Source organism: Salvelinus fontinalis, chromosome 14 (assembly GCF_029448725.1).
Source record: "Salvelinus fontinalis isolate EN_2023a chromosome 14, ASM2944872v1, whole genome shotgun sequence".
NCBI classification, from domain to species: Eukaryota; Metazoa; Chordata; class Actinopteri; order Salmoniformes; family Salmonidae; genus Salvelinus; species Salvelinus fontinalis.
This window is the reverse complement of record NC_074678.1, coordinates 492,575-509,538: the sequence shown is the minus strand read 5'-3', so window position 1 is coordinate 509,538 and position 16,964 is coordinate 492,575. Positions and strand designations below refer to the sequence as shown.

At 44.5% G+C, this 16,964-nt stretch overlaps 1 protein-coding gene across 2 annotated transcripts in view; it reads right to left on the bottom strand.

Annotated features, from left to right (window-relative positions):
* hmcn1 (hemicentin 1) overlaps nucleotides 1-16,964 on the bottom strand; it is a 241,162-nt gene that overhangs the window by 95,872 nt on the left and 128,326 nt on the right. For both annotated transcript variants that reach the window (XM_055943694.1, XM_055943695.1), the window contains exons 23-35: nucleotides 16,758-16,885; nucleotides 14,134-14,406; nucleotides 13,743-13,838; nucleotides 13,211-13,405; nucleotides 12,354-12,484; nucleotides 11,138-11,285; nucleotides 10,534-10,660; nucleotides 10,280-10,434; nucleotides 9,848-10,126; nucleotides 8,531-8,812; nucleotides 3,675-3,783; nucleotides 3,380-3,549; nucleotides 1,091-1,245 (exon numbers count right to left, since the gene is read on the bottom strand). In XM_055943694.1, coding sequence (XP_055799669.1) covers nucleotides 1,091-1,245; nucleotides 3,380-3,549; nucleotides 3,675-3,783; nucleotides 8,531-8,812; nucleotides 9,848-10,126; nucleotides 10,280-10,434; nucleotides 10,534-10,660; nucleotides 11,138-11,285; nucleotides 12,354-12,484; nucleotides 13,211-13,405; nucleotides 13,743-13,838; nucleotides 14,134-14,406; nucleotides 16,758-16,885 — 2,248 coding nt within the window. The remainder of the gene's footprint in view (nucleotides 1-1,090; nucleotides 1,246-3,379; nucleotides 3,550-3,674; nucleotides 3,784-8,530; nucleotides 8,813-9,847; nucleotides 10,127-10,279; nucleotides 10,435-10,533; nucleotides 10,661-11,137; nucleotides 11,286-12,353; nucleotides 12,485-13,210; nucleotides 13,406-13,742; nucleotides 13,839-14,133; nucleotides 14,407-16,757; nucleotides 16,886-16,964) is intronic.

Sequence of the window (16,964 nt, the reverse complement as noted above, 5' to 3'; positions counted from 1 at the left end):
CGTCTAGAGTATTACTGTAACTGGGACTTAGAATAACAATAACGTCTAGAGTATTACTGTAACTGGGACTTAGAATAACAATAACGTCTAGAGTATTACTGTAACTGGGACTTAGAATAACAATAACGTCTAGAGTATTACTGTAACTGGGACTTAGAATAACAATAACGTCTAGAGTATTACTGTAACCGGGACTTAGAATAACAATAACGTCTAGAGTATTACTGTAACTGGGACTTAGAATAACAATAACGTCTAGAGTATTACTGTAACTGGGACTTAGAATAACAATAACGTCTAGAGTATTACTGTAACTGGGACTTAGAATAACAATAACGTCTAGAGTATTACTGTAACTGGGACTTAGAATAACAATAACGTCCAGATTATTACTGTAACTGGGACTTAGAATAACAATAACGTCTAGAGTATTACTGTAACTGGGACTTAGAATAACAATAACGTCCAGAGTATTACTGTAACTGGGACTTAGAATAACAATAACGTCTAGAGTATTACTGTAACTGGGACTTAGAATAACAATAACGGCTAGAGTATTACTGTAACTGGGACTTAGAATAACAATAACGTCCAGATTATTACTGTAACTGGGATTTAGAATAACAATAACGTCTAGAGTATTACTGTAACTGGGACTTAGAATAACAATAACGTCTAGAGTATTACTGTAACTGGGACTTAGAATAACAATAACGTCTAGAGTATTACTGTAACTGGGACTTAGAATAACAATAACGTCTAGAGTATGACTGTAACTGGGATTTAGAATAACAATAACGGCTAGAGTATTACTGTAACTGGGACTTAGAATAACAATAACGTCTAGAGTATGACTGTAACTGGGACTTAGAATAACAATAACGTCTAGAGTATGACTGTAACTGGGATTTAGAATAACAATAACGGCTAGAGTATTACTGTAACTGGGACTTAGAATAACAATAACGTCTAGAGTATTACTGTAACTGGGACTTAGAATTATAATAAACCTGAACAAAGAGGGGAGATAGAACTATAGTATCAGAGATGGCCAAATGGGGAGGTAGAAATATAGAGTCATGTCCTGTACCTTCAGGTACTCCTGGGCGGTGTCCACAGGGCGGCCATCTTTGAGCCAGGTGATGCTGGGGAGAGGGGTGCCACTGGGAACACACTGAAGGCTGATGGGCTTGTGGAGGACCACGGACCTCTCAGAGGGACCGGTGGAGCGGATGGATGGAGGGACTGGAGTGAAAGAGAGGGAGATGAAAAGAGAGAGGGGATAGGTCGAAGATACGAGAGAGAGGAAAGGGGAGAAAAGAGTGGAAGAAAGAAAACATAGAGAGCGATTACAGACAAATGGAGAGGATATTGGGGAGGCAACGAGAAAAACAGATTCCACCTAGGAAAATACCAGAATTATAGGAAAATACCAGTTATAGGAAAATACCAGAATTATAGGAAAATACCAGAGTTATAGGAAAATACCAGAATTATAGTAAAATACATACCAGAATACAATATTATCAAAGAGCATGAATTTGCATGAAAAAACTATAACATTTTCAGCCCAGGTCTTCCATTTAGAGCAAAAGATAAACAACATCACACCATGAAATGAACGGCATAGCAACATACAGCAATCTACACACAATACCCCATCATGACAAAGCGAAAACATGTTTTTAGAAATGTTTGCATATTTATTAAAAATAAAAAACAGAAATAACTTATTTACATAAGTATTCAGAACCTTTGCTATGCGACTTGAAAGTGAGCTCAGGTGCATCCTGTTTCCATTGATCATCCTTGAGATGTTTCTACAACTTGATTGGAGTCCATCTGTGGTAAATTCAATTGATTGGACATGATTTGGAAAGGCACACACCTGTCTATATAATATCCCACAGTTGACAGTGCATGTCAGAGCAAAAATCAAGCCATGAGGTCGAAGGAATTGTCTGTAGAGCTCCAAGACTTTTGTGTCGAGCCACAGATCTGGGGAAGGGTACCAAAAAAATGTCTGCAGCATTGAAGGTCCCCAAGAACACAGTGGCCTCCATCACTCTTAAATAGAAGAAGTTTGAAAGACTCCTCCTAGTGCTGGACGCTCAGCCAAATTGAGCAATCATGGTAGAAGGGTCTTGGTCAGGAAGGTGATCAAGAACCCGTTGGTCTCTCTGACAGAACTCTGGAGTTCCTCTGTGGAGATGGGAGAACCTTCCAGAAGGACAACCATCTCTGCAGCACTCCACCAATCAGGCCTTTATGGTAGAGTGACCAGACAGAAGCCACCCCCTTAGTAAAAGGCACATGACAGCCCGCTATGAGTTTGCCAAAAGGCACCTAAGGACTCTCAGACCATGAGAAACAAGATTCTCTGGCCTGATGAAACCAAGACTGAACTCTTTGGCCTGAATGCCAAGCGTCACGTCTGTAGGAAACCTGACTGGGAGACTAGTCAGGATCAAGGCAAAGATGAACAGAGCAAAGTACAGAGAGATCCTTGATGAAAACCTGCTCCAGAGCGCTCAGGACCTCAGACATGGACAAATGATCACCTTCCAACAGGACAACACCACTAAGTACACAGCCAAGACGAAGTCCAGAAAGCACAAAAAATTGTCAGAGACTCCAGTCACCCAGTCATAGACTGTTCTCTCTGCAACCGCACGGCAAGTGGTACCGGAGCGCCAAGTCTTGGACCAAAAGGCTCCTAAACGGCTTCTACCCCCAAGCCATTAGACTGCTGAACAATTAATCAAATGGCCACCGGACTATTTACATTGGTAAATATTTTCTTAACTCTTCTTGAACTGCACTAATGGTTAAGGGCTTGTAAGTAAGCATTTCACAGTAAGGTCTACACTTGTATTCGGCGCATGTGACAAATAAAGTTTGATTTGATTAAATTTGAAAAAACACAGTGGCCCAGCTAGAGCCCAAACTTGAACCCGATCAAACATCTCTGGAGAGACCTGAAAATAGCTGTGCAGCGATGCTCCCCATCCAACCTGACAAAGCTTGAGAGGATATGCAGAGAAGAATGGGAGAAACTCCCCAAATACAGGTGTGCCAAGCTTGTCATACGCAGGAAAACTCGAAGCTGTAATTGGTGCCAAATGTGCTTCAACAAAGTACTGAGTAAAGGGTCTGAATACTTATGTAAATGTGACATTTCAGTTTTTTCTTTGTCATTATGGGGTATTGTGTGTAGATTGATGAGAGGGAAAAAATATATTCAATCAATTTTAGAATAAGGCTGTAACGTAACAAAATGTGGAAAAAGTCAAGGGGTCTGAAGATTTTCCGAATGCTCTGTATACTAATGGCAAATCACAGAAAGTATGAGTTTCTAGAACCACAGCAGTATGTATACCTTGGACGGCCACATTGAAGTCCCTCTTATGGTCTCCGGCCTCGTTGCTTGCCACACACTGGAAGCGTGCCGTGTCCGAGACCTGGGGCCGAGAGATGACCAGCCGACGGCCGTTAGCCGTGACCCTCACCCCCTCACCCTGCCTGACCGGCTGACCGTCCTTAAACCACCTATAGAACAGAGAGAGAGACAGAGCCCATTAAAGTGTGTGTCTGTCTATGTGTGTGTCTGCGTGCGTGCGTGCGTGTGTGTCTGTGTCTTCATGCATGTCTAAGTGTGTGTGTATGGGTCTTACGTGAAGATGGGTGAAGGTGTTCCCGTGGCACGACACTCTAGCTCCAGGAGGTTGTTGATGATGACCGTGGTGTCTGTGACCTCGTCCCCTCCCTCCACCACAGGGGGAACTGTGATTGGACAGACAGAGGGTTCTAAACACACCCATAACATACAGAAGAAGTCCGAGAAAGATTGACCTGTTGCTAACACCAACTCAAAAAACGACTTTTTTCGTGAAGGATTTCGAGCAAGTAAAGCTCTGTAATTTAATGCTTGTGCAAACGCTTGACGAAGAGAAACATAGAGAAATTGATTTAGAACTTGATATTAATTACGTCTAGACTATACTGTTCGACAGGAGAGAGACTCTCTCTGTTCCTCCCTCTTAGTCTATCTGCACGTTGTAGATCACCTCAACATTTTACAGTTGATCCACTCTATCTTTTTCATGTCACCTCATCCACTACATGTACATAAAACTCAGCAAAAAAAGAAACCTCACTTTTTCAGGACCCTGTCTTTCAAAGATAATTTGTAAAAATCCAAATTACTACACAGATCTTCATTGTAAAGGGTTTAAACACTGTTTCCCATGCTTGTTCAATGGACCATAAACAATTAATGAACATGCACCAGCTTACAGACGGTAGGTAACAGTTATGAAAACTTAGGACACTAAAGAGGCCTTTCTACTGACTCTGAAAAACACCAAAAGACAGATGACCAGGGTCCCTGCTCATCTGCGTGAACGTGCCTTAGGCATGCTGCAAGGAGACATGTGGACTGCAGATGTGGCCAGGGCAACAAATTGCTATGTCCGTACTGTGAGACGCCTAAGACAGCGCTATAGCGATACAGGACGGACACCTGATCGTCCTCGCAGTGGCAGACCACGTGTAACAACACCTGCACAGGATCAATTTGGAGGTGGAGGGTTCGTCATGGTCTGGGGCGGTGTGACACAGCATCATCGGACTGAGTTTGTTGTCATTGCAGCCAGTCTCAACGCTGTGCGTTACAGGGAAGACATCCTCCTCCCTCATGTGGTACCCTTCCTGCAAGCTCATCCTGACATGACCCTCCAGCATGACAATGCCACCAGCCTGCTCGTTCTGCGCGTGATTTCCTGCAAGACAGGAATGTCAGTGTTCTGCCATGGCTAGCGAAGAGCCCGGATCTCAATCCCTTTGAGCACGTCTGGGAACTGTTCGATCGGAGGGTGAGGGCTAGGGCCATTCCCCCCAGAAATGTCTGGGAACTTGCAGGTGCCTTGGTGGAAGAGCGGGGTAACATCTCACAGCAAGAACGGGCAAATCTGGTGCAGTCCACGAGGAGCAGCACTGCAGTACTTAATGCAGCTGGTGGCCACACCAGATACTGACTGTTACTTTTGATTTTGACCCCTCCTTTGTTCAGGGACACATAATTCAATTTCTGTTAGTCACATGTCTGTGGAACTTGTTCAGTTTATGTCTCAGTTGTTGAATCTTGTTATGTTCACACAAATATTTACAAATGTTAAATTTGCTGAAAATAAATGCAGTTGACAGTGAGAGGACGTTTCTTTTTTGTTTATTAGATCAGATATCCTTCACATCACATTCCAGCCACTAAATACATCTGGATTGACTGATGGGAGTGCTGTGTGGAGCATAATGCACAGCATTCACTTGAGCCCATCACCATCCAGATGTTGAGATGATCGATGCTGAGTGTAGGCTAACTAACCTCCTCTTGGCAGCACACATTCTCATGCTTTGTGTGTGTGTGTGTGTGTGTGTGTGTGTGTGTGTGTGTGTGTGTGTGTGTGTGTGTGTGTGTGTGTGTGTGTGTGTGTGTGTGTGTGTGTGTGTGTGTGTGTGTGTGTGTGTGAAAGAGAGAGTTACACTACATGACTAAAAGTATGTGGACACCTGCTCGTCTAACATCTCATTACAAAATCATGGGCATTAATATGGAGTTGGTCCCGTCTTTGCTGATATAACAGCCTCCACTCTTCTGGGAAGGCTTTCCACTAGATGTTGGAACATTACTGCAGGGACTTACTTCCATTCAGCCACGAGCATTAGTGAGGTCGGGCACTGATGTTGGGCACTTTGCAGGCCAGTCAAGTTCTTCCACATCAATCTCGACAAAACCATTTCTGTATGACTTCGCTTTGTGCACGGGGGCATTGTCATGCTGAAACAGGAAAGGTTGTTCCCCAAACTGTTGCCAGTTGGAAGTGCAGAATCATCTAGAATGTTGTTGTAAGCTGTAGCATTAAGATTTCCCTTCACTGGAACTAAGGGGTGTGAACCATGAAAAACAACCCCAGACTATTATTCCTCCTCCATCAAACTTTACAGTTGGCACTATGCATTGGTGCGGGTAGCAGTCTCCTGGCATTCGCCAAACCCAGATTGGTCTGTCTGACTGCCAGATGGTGAAGCGTGATTCATCACTCCAAAGAACGCGTTTCCACTGCTCCAGAGTCCAACGGTGGCGAGCTTTACACCACTCCAGCCGATGCTTGGCATTGCACATGGTGATCTTAGGCTTGTGTGCAGCTGCTTGGCCATGGAAACTAATTTCATGAAGCTCCCAACAAACAGTTATTGTACTGACGTTGCTTCCAAAGGCAGTTTGGAACTCGGTAGTGAGTGTTGCAACCGAGGGCAGACGATTTTATACGTTACGAGCTTCAGCAATTGCTGGTCCCGTTCTGTGAGCTTGTGTGGTCTACCACTTCGCGGCTGAGCTGTTGTTGCTCCTAGACATTTCCACTTTACAATAACAACACTTACAGTTGACCGGAGCAGCTCTAGCAAGGCAGAAATTTGACGATCTGACTTGTTGGAAAGGTGACATCCTATGACGGTGCCACGTTGAAAGTCACTGAGCTCTTCAGTGAGGCGATTCTACTGCCAATGTTTGTCTATGGAGATTGCATGGCTGTTTTCTCTCACTCTCTCTCACACTCTCACTCTCACCTAACCTAACTGGCAAACAGAAAGCAATAGAGTCCTGCTGAATTTGACTGATCACCACTGTGAAAGAATAATATGCTGAAACAAAGGAAAGGGAATAACCCGGTGTTTTCACTGACACCTGTAATCTTAGTGGTCTCCTCAAACTCACTTCCTGGACCTCTCCTAAACCACAGTAATCTTCAGAACAGGTTATTAACACTTTCTTCTGGGAAGTCTTTCATTCAGTCCTATATAATTCATGGAAGTGGAGTTTGAGCCAAGTGGTCCGGCCACCGAAAACCTAAACTGTCGTTTCTAGGGAATTAGTGCTCTTTGATGACAGATACAATACAATAGAAACAGCTTAGTGAATGTATACGCTGAGTTACTGGGTGGATCTAGAAAATATACATACGGACTGAGGGGGGGTCATTCACCTTGAACACTAAGAGATGTGTACAGTGCGTCTGTGTGTATGTGTGTACGCACACGTGTGTATCCTTGCATATGTGTGTTCATGTGGGTGTGTGTATGTGTATGTACAGTTGAAGTCGGAAGTTTACATACACTTAGGTTGGAGTCATTAAAACTCGTTTTTCAACCACTCCACACAATTCTTGTGAACAAACTATAGTTTTGGCAAGTCGGTTAGGACATCTACTTTGTGCATGACACAAGTAATATTTCCAACAATTGTTTACAGACAGATTATTTCACTTATAATTCACTGTATCACAATTCCATTGGGTCAGAAGTTTACATACACTAAGTTGAGTGTGCCTTTAAACAGCTTGGAAAATTCCAGAAAATATGTCATGGCGTTAGAAGTTTCTGATAGGCTAATTGACATCATTTGAGTCAATAGGAGGTGTACCTGTGGATGTATTTCAAGGCCTACCTTCAAACTCAGTGCCTCTCTGCTTGACATCATGAGAAAATCAAAAGAAAATCAGCCAGGACCTAAAAAGTCTGGTTCATCCTTGGGAGCAATTTCCAAATGCCTGAAGGTACCACGTTCATCTGTACAAACAATAGTACACAAGTATAAACACCATGGGACCACGCAGCCGTCATACCGCTCAGGATGGAGACGTGTTCTGTCGTACTTTTTAGAGAAATGTCCTCTGGTCTGATGAAACAAAAATAGAGCTGTTTGGCTATAATGACCATCGTTATGTTTGGAGGATAAAGGGGGAGGCTTGCAAGCCGAAGAACACCATCCCAACCGTAAAGCAGAGGGGTGGCAGCATCATGTTGTGGGGGTGCTTTGCTGCAGGAGGGACTGCTGCACTTCACAAAATAGATGGCGGCATGAGGAAGGTAATTATTATGTGGATATATTGAAGCAACATCTCAAGACATCAGTCAGGAAGATAAAGCTTGGTCTCAAATGGGTCTTCCAAATGGACAATGACCCCAAGCATACTTCCAAAGTTGTGGCAAAATGGCTTAAGGATAATAAAGTCAAGGTTATGGAGTGGCCATCACAAAGCTCTGACCTCAATCCTATAGAAAATTTGTAGGCAGAACTGAAAAAGCTTCTGCGAGCAAGGAGGCCTACAAACCTGATTCAGTTACACCAGCTCTGTCAGGAGGAATGGTCCAAAATTCACCCAACTTATTGTGGGAAGCTTGTGGATGGCTACGCAACATGTTTGACTCAAGTTAAACAATTTAAAAGCAATGCTACCAAATATTAATTGAGTGTACTTCTGACCCACTGGGAATGTGATGAAAGAAATAAAAGATGAAATAAATCATTCTGTACTATTATTCTGACATTTCACATTCTTAAAATAAAGTGGTGATCCTAACTGACCTAAGACAGGGAATTTTTACTTGGATTAAATGTCAGGAATTGTGAAAAAACTGAGTTTAAATGTATTTGGCTAAGGTGTATGCAAACTTCCGACTTCAACTGTACCTAGGACACTGACATCATAGTTGATCTCCTTCTCCCCGGCAACGCTGGTTGCCACGCAGACATAGCGGCCTGCGTCGGACACAGAAGCAGAGAGGATCTCGATTTTCCGGCCTTGCTCCAGAATGTTGATGCTCTCCCCATTCCGGACAGGTACGCCGTCCTTCAACCATGTCAGGGTGGGTGGAGGGTGCCCCCCTGCCTCACACTCCAGGGTAAGGGGCTTAGTGAGTACCACCTTTCTCTCTGTAACGGTGTCCTGCCCCCCCTCGATGGAAGGAGGAACTGAGGGAGAGAGGTTAGGATTAGGTAAACGGTAAACGGTAAACATCCAACTCTTTGAGGTAGAGATAGAGTAGTTACGGTAAAGTGAGCTAGACTACTTACGGTAAAGTGAGGTAGAGTTAGGGTACTTACAGTAAAGTGAGGTAGAGTTAGGGTTCTTACGGTAAAGTGAGGTAGAGTTAGGTTTCTACGGTAAAGTGAGGAAGAGTTAGGGTAGTTATGGTAAAGTGAGGAAGAGTTAGGGTTCTTACAGTAAAGTGAGGACGAGTTAGGGTTCTTACGGTAAAGTGAGGTAGAGTTAGGGTTCTTCTGGTAAAGTGAGGAAGAGTTAGGGCTCTTACGGTAAAGTGAGGAAGAGTTAGGGTTCTTAAGGTAAAGTGAGGAAGCGTTAGGGTTCTTATGGTAAAGTGAGGTAGAGTTAGGGTTCTTACAGTAAAGTGAGGAAGAGTTGGGGTTCTTACCTTAAAGTGAGGAAGAGTTAGGGTTCTTACGCTAAAGTGAGGAAGAGTTAGGGTTCTTACCTTAAAGTGAGGAAGAGTTAGGGTACTTACGGTAAAGTGAGGAAGAGTTAAGGTACTTTTGGTAAAGTGAGGTAGAGTTAGGGTAATTACGGTAAAGTGAGTAAGAGTTAGGGTACTTACGGTAAAGTGAGGAAGAGTTAGGGTTCTTATGGTAAAGTGAGGAAAAGTTAGGGTTCTTACGGTAAAGTGAGGAAGAGTTAGGGTTCTTACGGTAAAGTGAGGAAGAGTTAAGGTACTTTTGGTAAAGTGAGATAGAGTTGGTGTACTTGCGGTGAAGTGAGGTTAAGTTAGGGAACTTACGTTGAGGTAGAGTTAGGGTACTTACGGTAAAGTGAGGTAGAGTTAGGGTTCTTATGGTGAAGTGAGGTTAAGTTGGGGAACTTACCGTAAAGTGAGGTAGAGTTAGGGAATGTACAGTAAAGTGAGGCAGAGTGAGGTCTTAAGGTAAACGTCCAGCTCTTTGAGGAAGAGTTAGAGTACTTACGGTAAAGTGAGGAAGAGTTAGGGTACTTACGGTAAACGTCCAGCTCAAAGTTCTTCTCTGCAGTGCCCGCCACACTGGTGACCCTGCAGCTGAACTGACCAGTGTCAGACGCCTGGGCGCGTGGGATCCGCAGGAAGTGACCTCGGTCCACGTACTGCGCCTGGTGGCTGGACAGGATGGCATCTCCGTTACGGTACCAGGTGATGGCGGGGAGCGGAACGCCGCGCGCCTCACACTCCAGCGTTACTACGGTATCCAGGAGGGCGGTGACCTCTGAGGTCACGTTACCACCCTTTATAGTGGGAGGGACTAAGGTGAGGGTGAGAGGGGATGAGAGATATGTAAATCAGAATACACACCCCATGCAAACACTCTTTAAACATTAATCTGACTAATTCACCTTAGTCACAGCACACGGAGACACACGTACACATTTACGCACAGGCTTTGATCCACACCCACCGTAGACACTGAGGTTGAAGTCTTTGGTCTGTTTGCCCGCCGCGTTGGTGACACTACACTGGTAGCGTGCCTGGTCTCCAAGACGAGCACTCTTTATTTTCAATGTCTGGCCCTTGTTGCTGACCTCTATGTTAGGGTCACCTAGGAACACCAGTCTGGGAGAGAGAGGGGAGACACACTCCATGGGATTAGAATCACATCCAGTTGAATTGTTCATATTAGTCTATACACAACTGGTGGAAGAGGGAACTCACTTCCTGTCTTTGTACCACTGGATTGTGGGAAAGGGAGTTCCTTTGACCTTACAGTCCAGACTGATCTCCTGGTTGAGCACTGCCGACACATCCCTAGGGGAGCCGGTCCCTACGATGGTGGGGGGGACTAAAGGCAGGGAACAAGGGTAAGAGTGGAGATATGAATGAGATCAAGGAGTCAAAGGAGACTAAATAATTTTTCTTTGTGAAAATTATTATATCATTGTACAATACAGTGAAAAGTCCAGCTTTAATATGAGTAAGCCAACAGAATCCTGCCTTTTCTCCAACCAACCAATCAGCCTCCCCACCGCCCGTCAGTGCTGCCTCCACTCACCCAGCCCGTCAGTCCTGCCTCCACTCACCCAGCCAGTCAGTGCTGCCTCCATTCACCCATCCTGTCAGTGCTGCCGCCACTCACCCAGCCCGTCAGTCCTGCCTCCACTCACCCAGCCAGTCAGTGTGACCTCCATTCACCCAGCCAGTCAGTGCTGCCTCCATTCACCCAGCCAGTCAGTGCTGCCTCCATTCACCCAGCTCGTCAGTGCTGCCTCCACTCACCCTGCCTCCATTCACCCAGCCAGTCAGTGCTGCCTCCACTCACCCAGCACTTCCAGGAGGAAGTCCTTCTCTGTACTTCCTGCGATGTTGATGGCCTTGCAGCTATAACTTCCTGCGTCTGCCATGACGGCCTTCAATAGCCTCAGGGTCTTCCCCTGCTGCAAGATCTGAACACTGCTACTGGGAACCACCTACACACACATGTACACGCACAAATTGAGAAATCGTTAAGTGATTCACATATTGAATAAATATATATATATGTGCTCCTATCAGTGGAGGCTGGTCAGGGGAGGACGGTTCATAAGCTAATGGAATGGTAAGCTAATGGAATGGTAAGCTAATGGAATGGTAAGCTAATGGAATGGTAAGCTAATGGAATGGTAAGCTAATGGAATGGTAAGCTAATGGAATGGTATAAGCTAAGTTCATAAGCTAATGGAATGGTATCAAACACATGGAAACCATGGAAACCATGTGTTTGATGTGTTTCGATACTATTCCATGAATTCCTTTCCAGCCGTTACTATGAACCCGTCCTCCCCAATATAGGTTCCACCAGCCGCCTGTGACTCACATACTGTATGTACTCATTTAAAATTCATTGTTAATTGAACTGCTTTTGAACTGACAGCAGACAGACAACAGAACTATACTTTAGGTTTTACTTTATTACTGAATGAACATGTAAATGATGATTTTCCCACCTGCAGGACATGCGCTCTGTTGGAGAAGAAAGAACACGGTGGCAGCCAAATAACAACACTTAGCCTGCAGGAATGTATTCCATTACAGTGTACAGTTTAGGCTTATGCTCCCATATGAATATATCATCATTATTATTGTGTTATCTATGAGCCTGCTGCTTCTAAAACATCATTAGATACTGTATTTCCTCGTTGCTGGTTTTATTCCACACACACAGACACACACAGACGCACACACGGCCCGACACACAAACCATTCATGATGCTACCTGTGACGCTACTCTGGACCTCGTACAGGCCCAGTACTCTGGACCTCGTAAGGTAAGATTTGAATACCCCTGCTCTAAGTAATGGATGTATTTAATGATTAAAGGTCTGTTATCATATTCACAATATTTAGTAGTGTAAAACAATCCAAGACTAAAAGGCAGATTTATTAGTAGTCAATAATCTATTCAAGAGACACTCTATTATGTATCAAATGAATGTGGATGACTTATGTTTTATCCTAACACCTATCTCAGGGCAGCTGTAGAATATGAGTTCACCTACAGGAACGCCATCCTTGTACCAGGTGATGACGGGAACGGGACTTCCTATGACATCACACACCAGGTTGGTGGGCTGGTTCAGAACCACCGACACGTTGCCCGGCGCCCCGTTGTCACGGAGATCTGGGGGCACTGCATGGAGGGCATAGGACAAAGGTAAGGTCTGCTATGCTATACTTCAACAGTGCTACTAGTAGCGTAGTGGAGGGTAAAGATCGTTACTTTACTCACCGCAGACAGCGACCAGCGTTTACCCCATTGTTTTTACCTGAATACTAACACGACATACTATTTCCATATTATTTTAGCAGTAATACCACATGACACAGTATTACCATAGCATTTTAGCAGTACTACCACATGACAAAGTAGTAATATTGTTATTTAAAAGTACTACCACATGACATAGTATGAATATAGTACTTTAAAAGTACTACCACATGACATCGTATTAATGTAGTGCTTTAAAAGTAATACCACATGGCATAGTATTAATATAGTACTTTAGCAGTAATACCACATTACATAGTATTAATATAGTACTTTAGCAGTAATATCACATGGCATAGTATTACTATACTATTTTAGCAGTACTACCACATTACATAGTATTAATATAGTACTTTAGCAATAATACCAAATTACATAGTATTAATATAGTATGTTAGCAGTAATAGCACATTATATAGTATTAAGACACTGTGAGACACTGTAAGACACTGTGTTACCATATGACAAAGTGCTACCATAAACTACCATATAATTCAGTTCTACTATTATTATGATTCAGTTCTACTGTTGATTCAGTACCACTACTACTACAGTAGTATTGTAGTATTCTACGCTAGGCTAGCTCACCGTTGACTTTGAGCTGGTACTTCTTCTGGGTGGTGCCAGCCTCGTTGGCGGCAGTGCAGACATACTCTCCATTGTCCAGCTGAGACACCGATGCCAGGATGAGAAGGGTTCCATCCTCCATGATGGTCAGACCGGGCTCGTTCCCTGTCAGCTCCTGACCATTACGCAACCACTTTATCACGGGGGTAGGAGTGCCTGAGGGGGAAAAAAGAGAGAGAAAGAAAAGTGGTAAGATAAGTGAGCAAACATGGGCAAATTATATTTAGATAGTTTTTTTGTATATCCTGTAGACAACATCAATCAATAAAATGCATTTATAGCGCCCTTTTTACATCAGCTGATGTCAAAAAGTGCTTATACAGAAACCCAGCCTAAAACACCAAACAGCAAGCAATGCAGTTGTAGAAGAATAACATCCAGTCTATTGTATAAGGACGACTGAAGGGGAACCTTACTGGTTAACAGATGACACATTTTGTTTAATGGATGCTATTGTGATTAGATGACTGTATAAAGCAGAGTTGGTTATCACCTTTGGCTGGGCAGGGGAAGGCGATGCGCTGGTTGGCTACTCTCTCCTGGTGGGGGCTGTTGAAGGGGGGCTCCAGGACATCAACCACGGGGGGAACTGAGGAGGGAGGTGACGGGGAAGGGGACACACCACATTAATGATAAGAACAACTGTGCATGGGCATATCCTTAACCTTTCAGTTTAGGTTTAGGATAAACAATATCTTAATCCTAAACCTAACTATGTTTGAAAAGAGTTTGGACGCAGCATTGCCAATCCATGTTGGGTTAAATACGGAAGACACATTTCGGTTGAATGCATTCAATTGTGCCTCTGACTAGGTGTCACCTTTCCCTTTAACTGTTATTCTAAAGAATCTCCGGTGTGGCTTATAGGGGACTCAGTGACTCACCTTGCACCTGCAGCTGTACGTTGGCCTGGTCTCTTCCAGCGATGCTGGTGGCCAGGCAGGTGTAAGTCCCTTGATCACCCAGCCCCACCTGGCCTAAGGTCAGAGAGCGATCGGGGGATGTCCTGTACTGTGTCCCGTCCACCACCAGGGCGGCGCCATCCTTCAGCCAGGCCAAGAAGGGCTGTGGAACCCCCCGTGCCACGCAGGGAAGATCCACAGGATGCCCCACCTGCACCTTCAACACCCTCGGGCCAGCTTGGATACTGGGGGGCACTGGAGAGGAGAGGAGAGGAGAGGAGAGGAGAGGAGAGGAGAGGAGAGGAGAGGAGAGGAGAGGAGAGGAGAGGAGAGGAGAGGAGAGGAGAGGAGAGGAGAGGAGAGGAGAGGAGACAGGCATTCAGAGGAAACAGTCAGTCAGTGGAGAGAGAGAGAGAGTGAGACAGACAGGAGAGAAGACAGGCAGTCAGTGGAGAGAGACAGACGGGAGAGAAGACAGGCAGTCAGTGGAGAGAGACAGACAGGAGAGAAGACAGGCAATCAGTGGAGAGAGACAGACAGGAGAGAAGACAGGCAATCAGTGGAGAGAAACAGACGGGAGAGAAGACAGGCAGTCAGTGGAGAGAGACAGACAGGAGAGAAGACAGGCAGTCAGTGGAGAGAGACAGACAGGAGAGAAGACAGGCAGTCAGTGGTGAAAGACAGAAAGGAGGGAAAACAGGCAGTCAGTGGTGAAAGACTAACAGGAGGGAAAACAGGCAGTCAGTGGAGAACAAGGATTAAATAGTAAATTAGGTATTCCACACACTGAGCTATTTTCTTAACAAGCCATCGTCCAGATTATCAGTCACATTCTGCTTTCCTCCACTGCTTTGCTGTGTCAGATATATCTGAGCAGTCTAACAGTGCTATTACCCAGTCTGTGGCTGTGAGTGTTTTTCTATGTTTGGACAAAAAAGCGCTGTACGCCTCAGAACCCTCTCCGCCACTACAGGTGATTATAATGTGCTATTCAGATGCCATTCAGATTGCTGCTGCAGGTTAATTGTAGTGTTCAGACGGCTTTAGTCATTTCCACAAACACTTCAAACAGTCCTGAGTGCCTGACTCAGTGTACTCATCTAGCCAACGCTGTCATTTCCCTTAATTTCCCTCTCCTCTCTTCTCTTCTCCCTCTCTTTCTATCTGTCTGTCTACCCGTCTGTCTGTGTAGACTGAGTTTAAACACCCTTGCTGGTCTTGCCCAGGCCCAGTGAGCAATGTTAATGTGTCTGGGGCTGAGTGAGTAATGTTCAGTGCAGTGTTATCACACATCAGATATTTAACATCTAATGAGTGTGTCTGTGCTGCAACTGAGGAATTGAGGCTGTTCTGAGGGCAAAAGGGTGGGACGCAACTCAATATTAGGAAGGTGTTCTTAATGTTTTGTACACCTAGTGTATATATCAATGCACTGGCGAGGGCACTAGAACAGTCTGCAGCACCCGGCTTCACACTACTAAACTCAGAAATCAAATGTCTACTGTTTGATGATGATCTGGTGCTTCTGTTCCCAAACAAGGCAGAACCACAGCAGCACCTAGATCTTCTGCCCGTATTCTGCAAGACTTGGGCCCTGACAGTGAATCTCGGTACGACAAAAATAATGGTGTTCCAAAAATGGTTTAGTTGCCAGGACCACAAATACAAATTCCATCTAGACACTGTTGCCCTAGAGCACACCAAAAAACGATACCTACCTCGGCCTAGACATCAACACCACAGGTAACTTCCACAAAGCTGTAAACGATCTGAGAGACAAGGCAAGAAGGGCCTTCTACGCCATCAAAAGGAACATAAAACTTGACATCCCAATTAGGATCTGGCAAAAAAATACTTCAATCAGCTATAGAACGCATTGCCCTTTATGGTTGTGAGGTCTGGGGTCCACTCACCAACCAAGAATTCACAAAAAGAGACAAACACCCAATTGAGACTCTGTATGCAGAATTCGGCAAAAATATACTGTGTGCAACGCAAAACCCCAAACAATGCATGCAGAGAAGAATTAGGACTATAACCACTAGTTATCAACATCCAGAAAACAACTGTTCAATTCTACAACCACCTAAAAGGAAGTGATGCCCACACGTTCAACCACAAAACAGTAAATATTGAGTGCAATATTTACTGTTAAATTCGAGTCGTTTTTTTGTTGATGTTGTTTTGTGTCTTCTCACTTTTGTTTATTGTTAATTTCACTTTATTTGGCCAAGTAAGCATGTTTCCCATGCTAATAAAGCCCCTTTGAATTGAGAGAGAGAGAGAGAGAGCGCGAGAGAGAGTGGGATTTTCATGCCACGTCCGGCAGGACAGTTTATTGTTCTGACCGATTTTCTTTTATGAAAGGTTCCTGTTAAGCTGGGTCTAGTTAAGCTGGGTCTAGTTAAGCTGGGTCTAGTTAAGCTGGGTCTAGTTAAGCTGGGTCTAGTTAAGCTGGGTCTAGGTTTGTGTTCAGTTGAAGTTTTAGTAGAACTTCCTCCCCTATCCCGAATATTGTTACGTGGAAAGGGGTATTCTGCCAGCAGCTATACGATGTTCATGTACACATTCATTCCATGTGCTATCGTTGTAGTGTTGACCCTTACCGAGGACACTGAGGAGAATGTTCTGGGTGAAGTTGCCTGCGATGTTAGAGGCCACACACACGTACAGACCACTGTCTGACACCCGGCTCTCCAGGATCTTCATGGAACCAGAGGGCAGCTGGGTGTGTCTGGGAGAGGAATCACGCAAACACAAATGTAAATACACATCAAGTAAATTGAACACGCACACAGGGATACATACAGTGC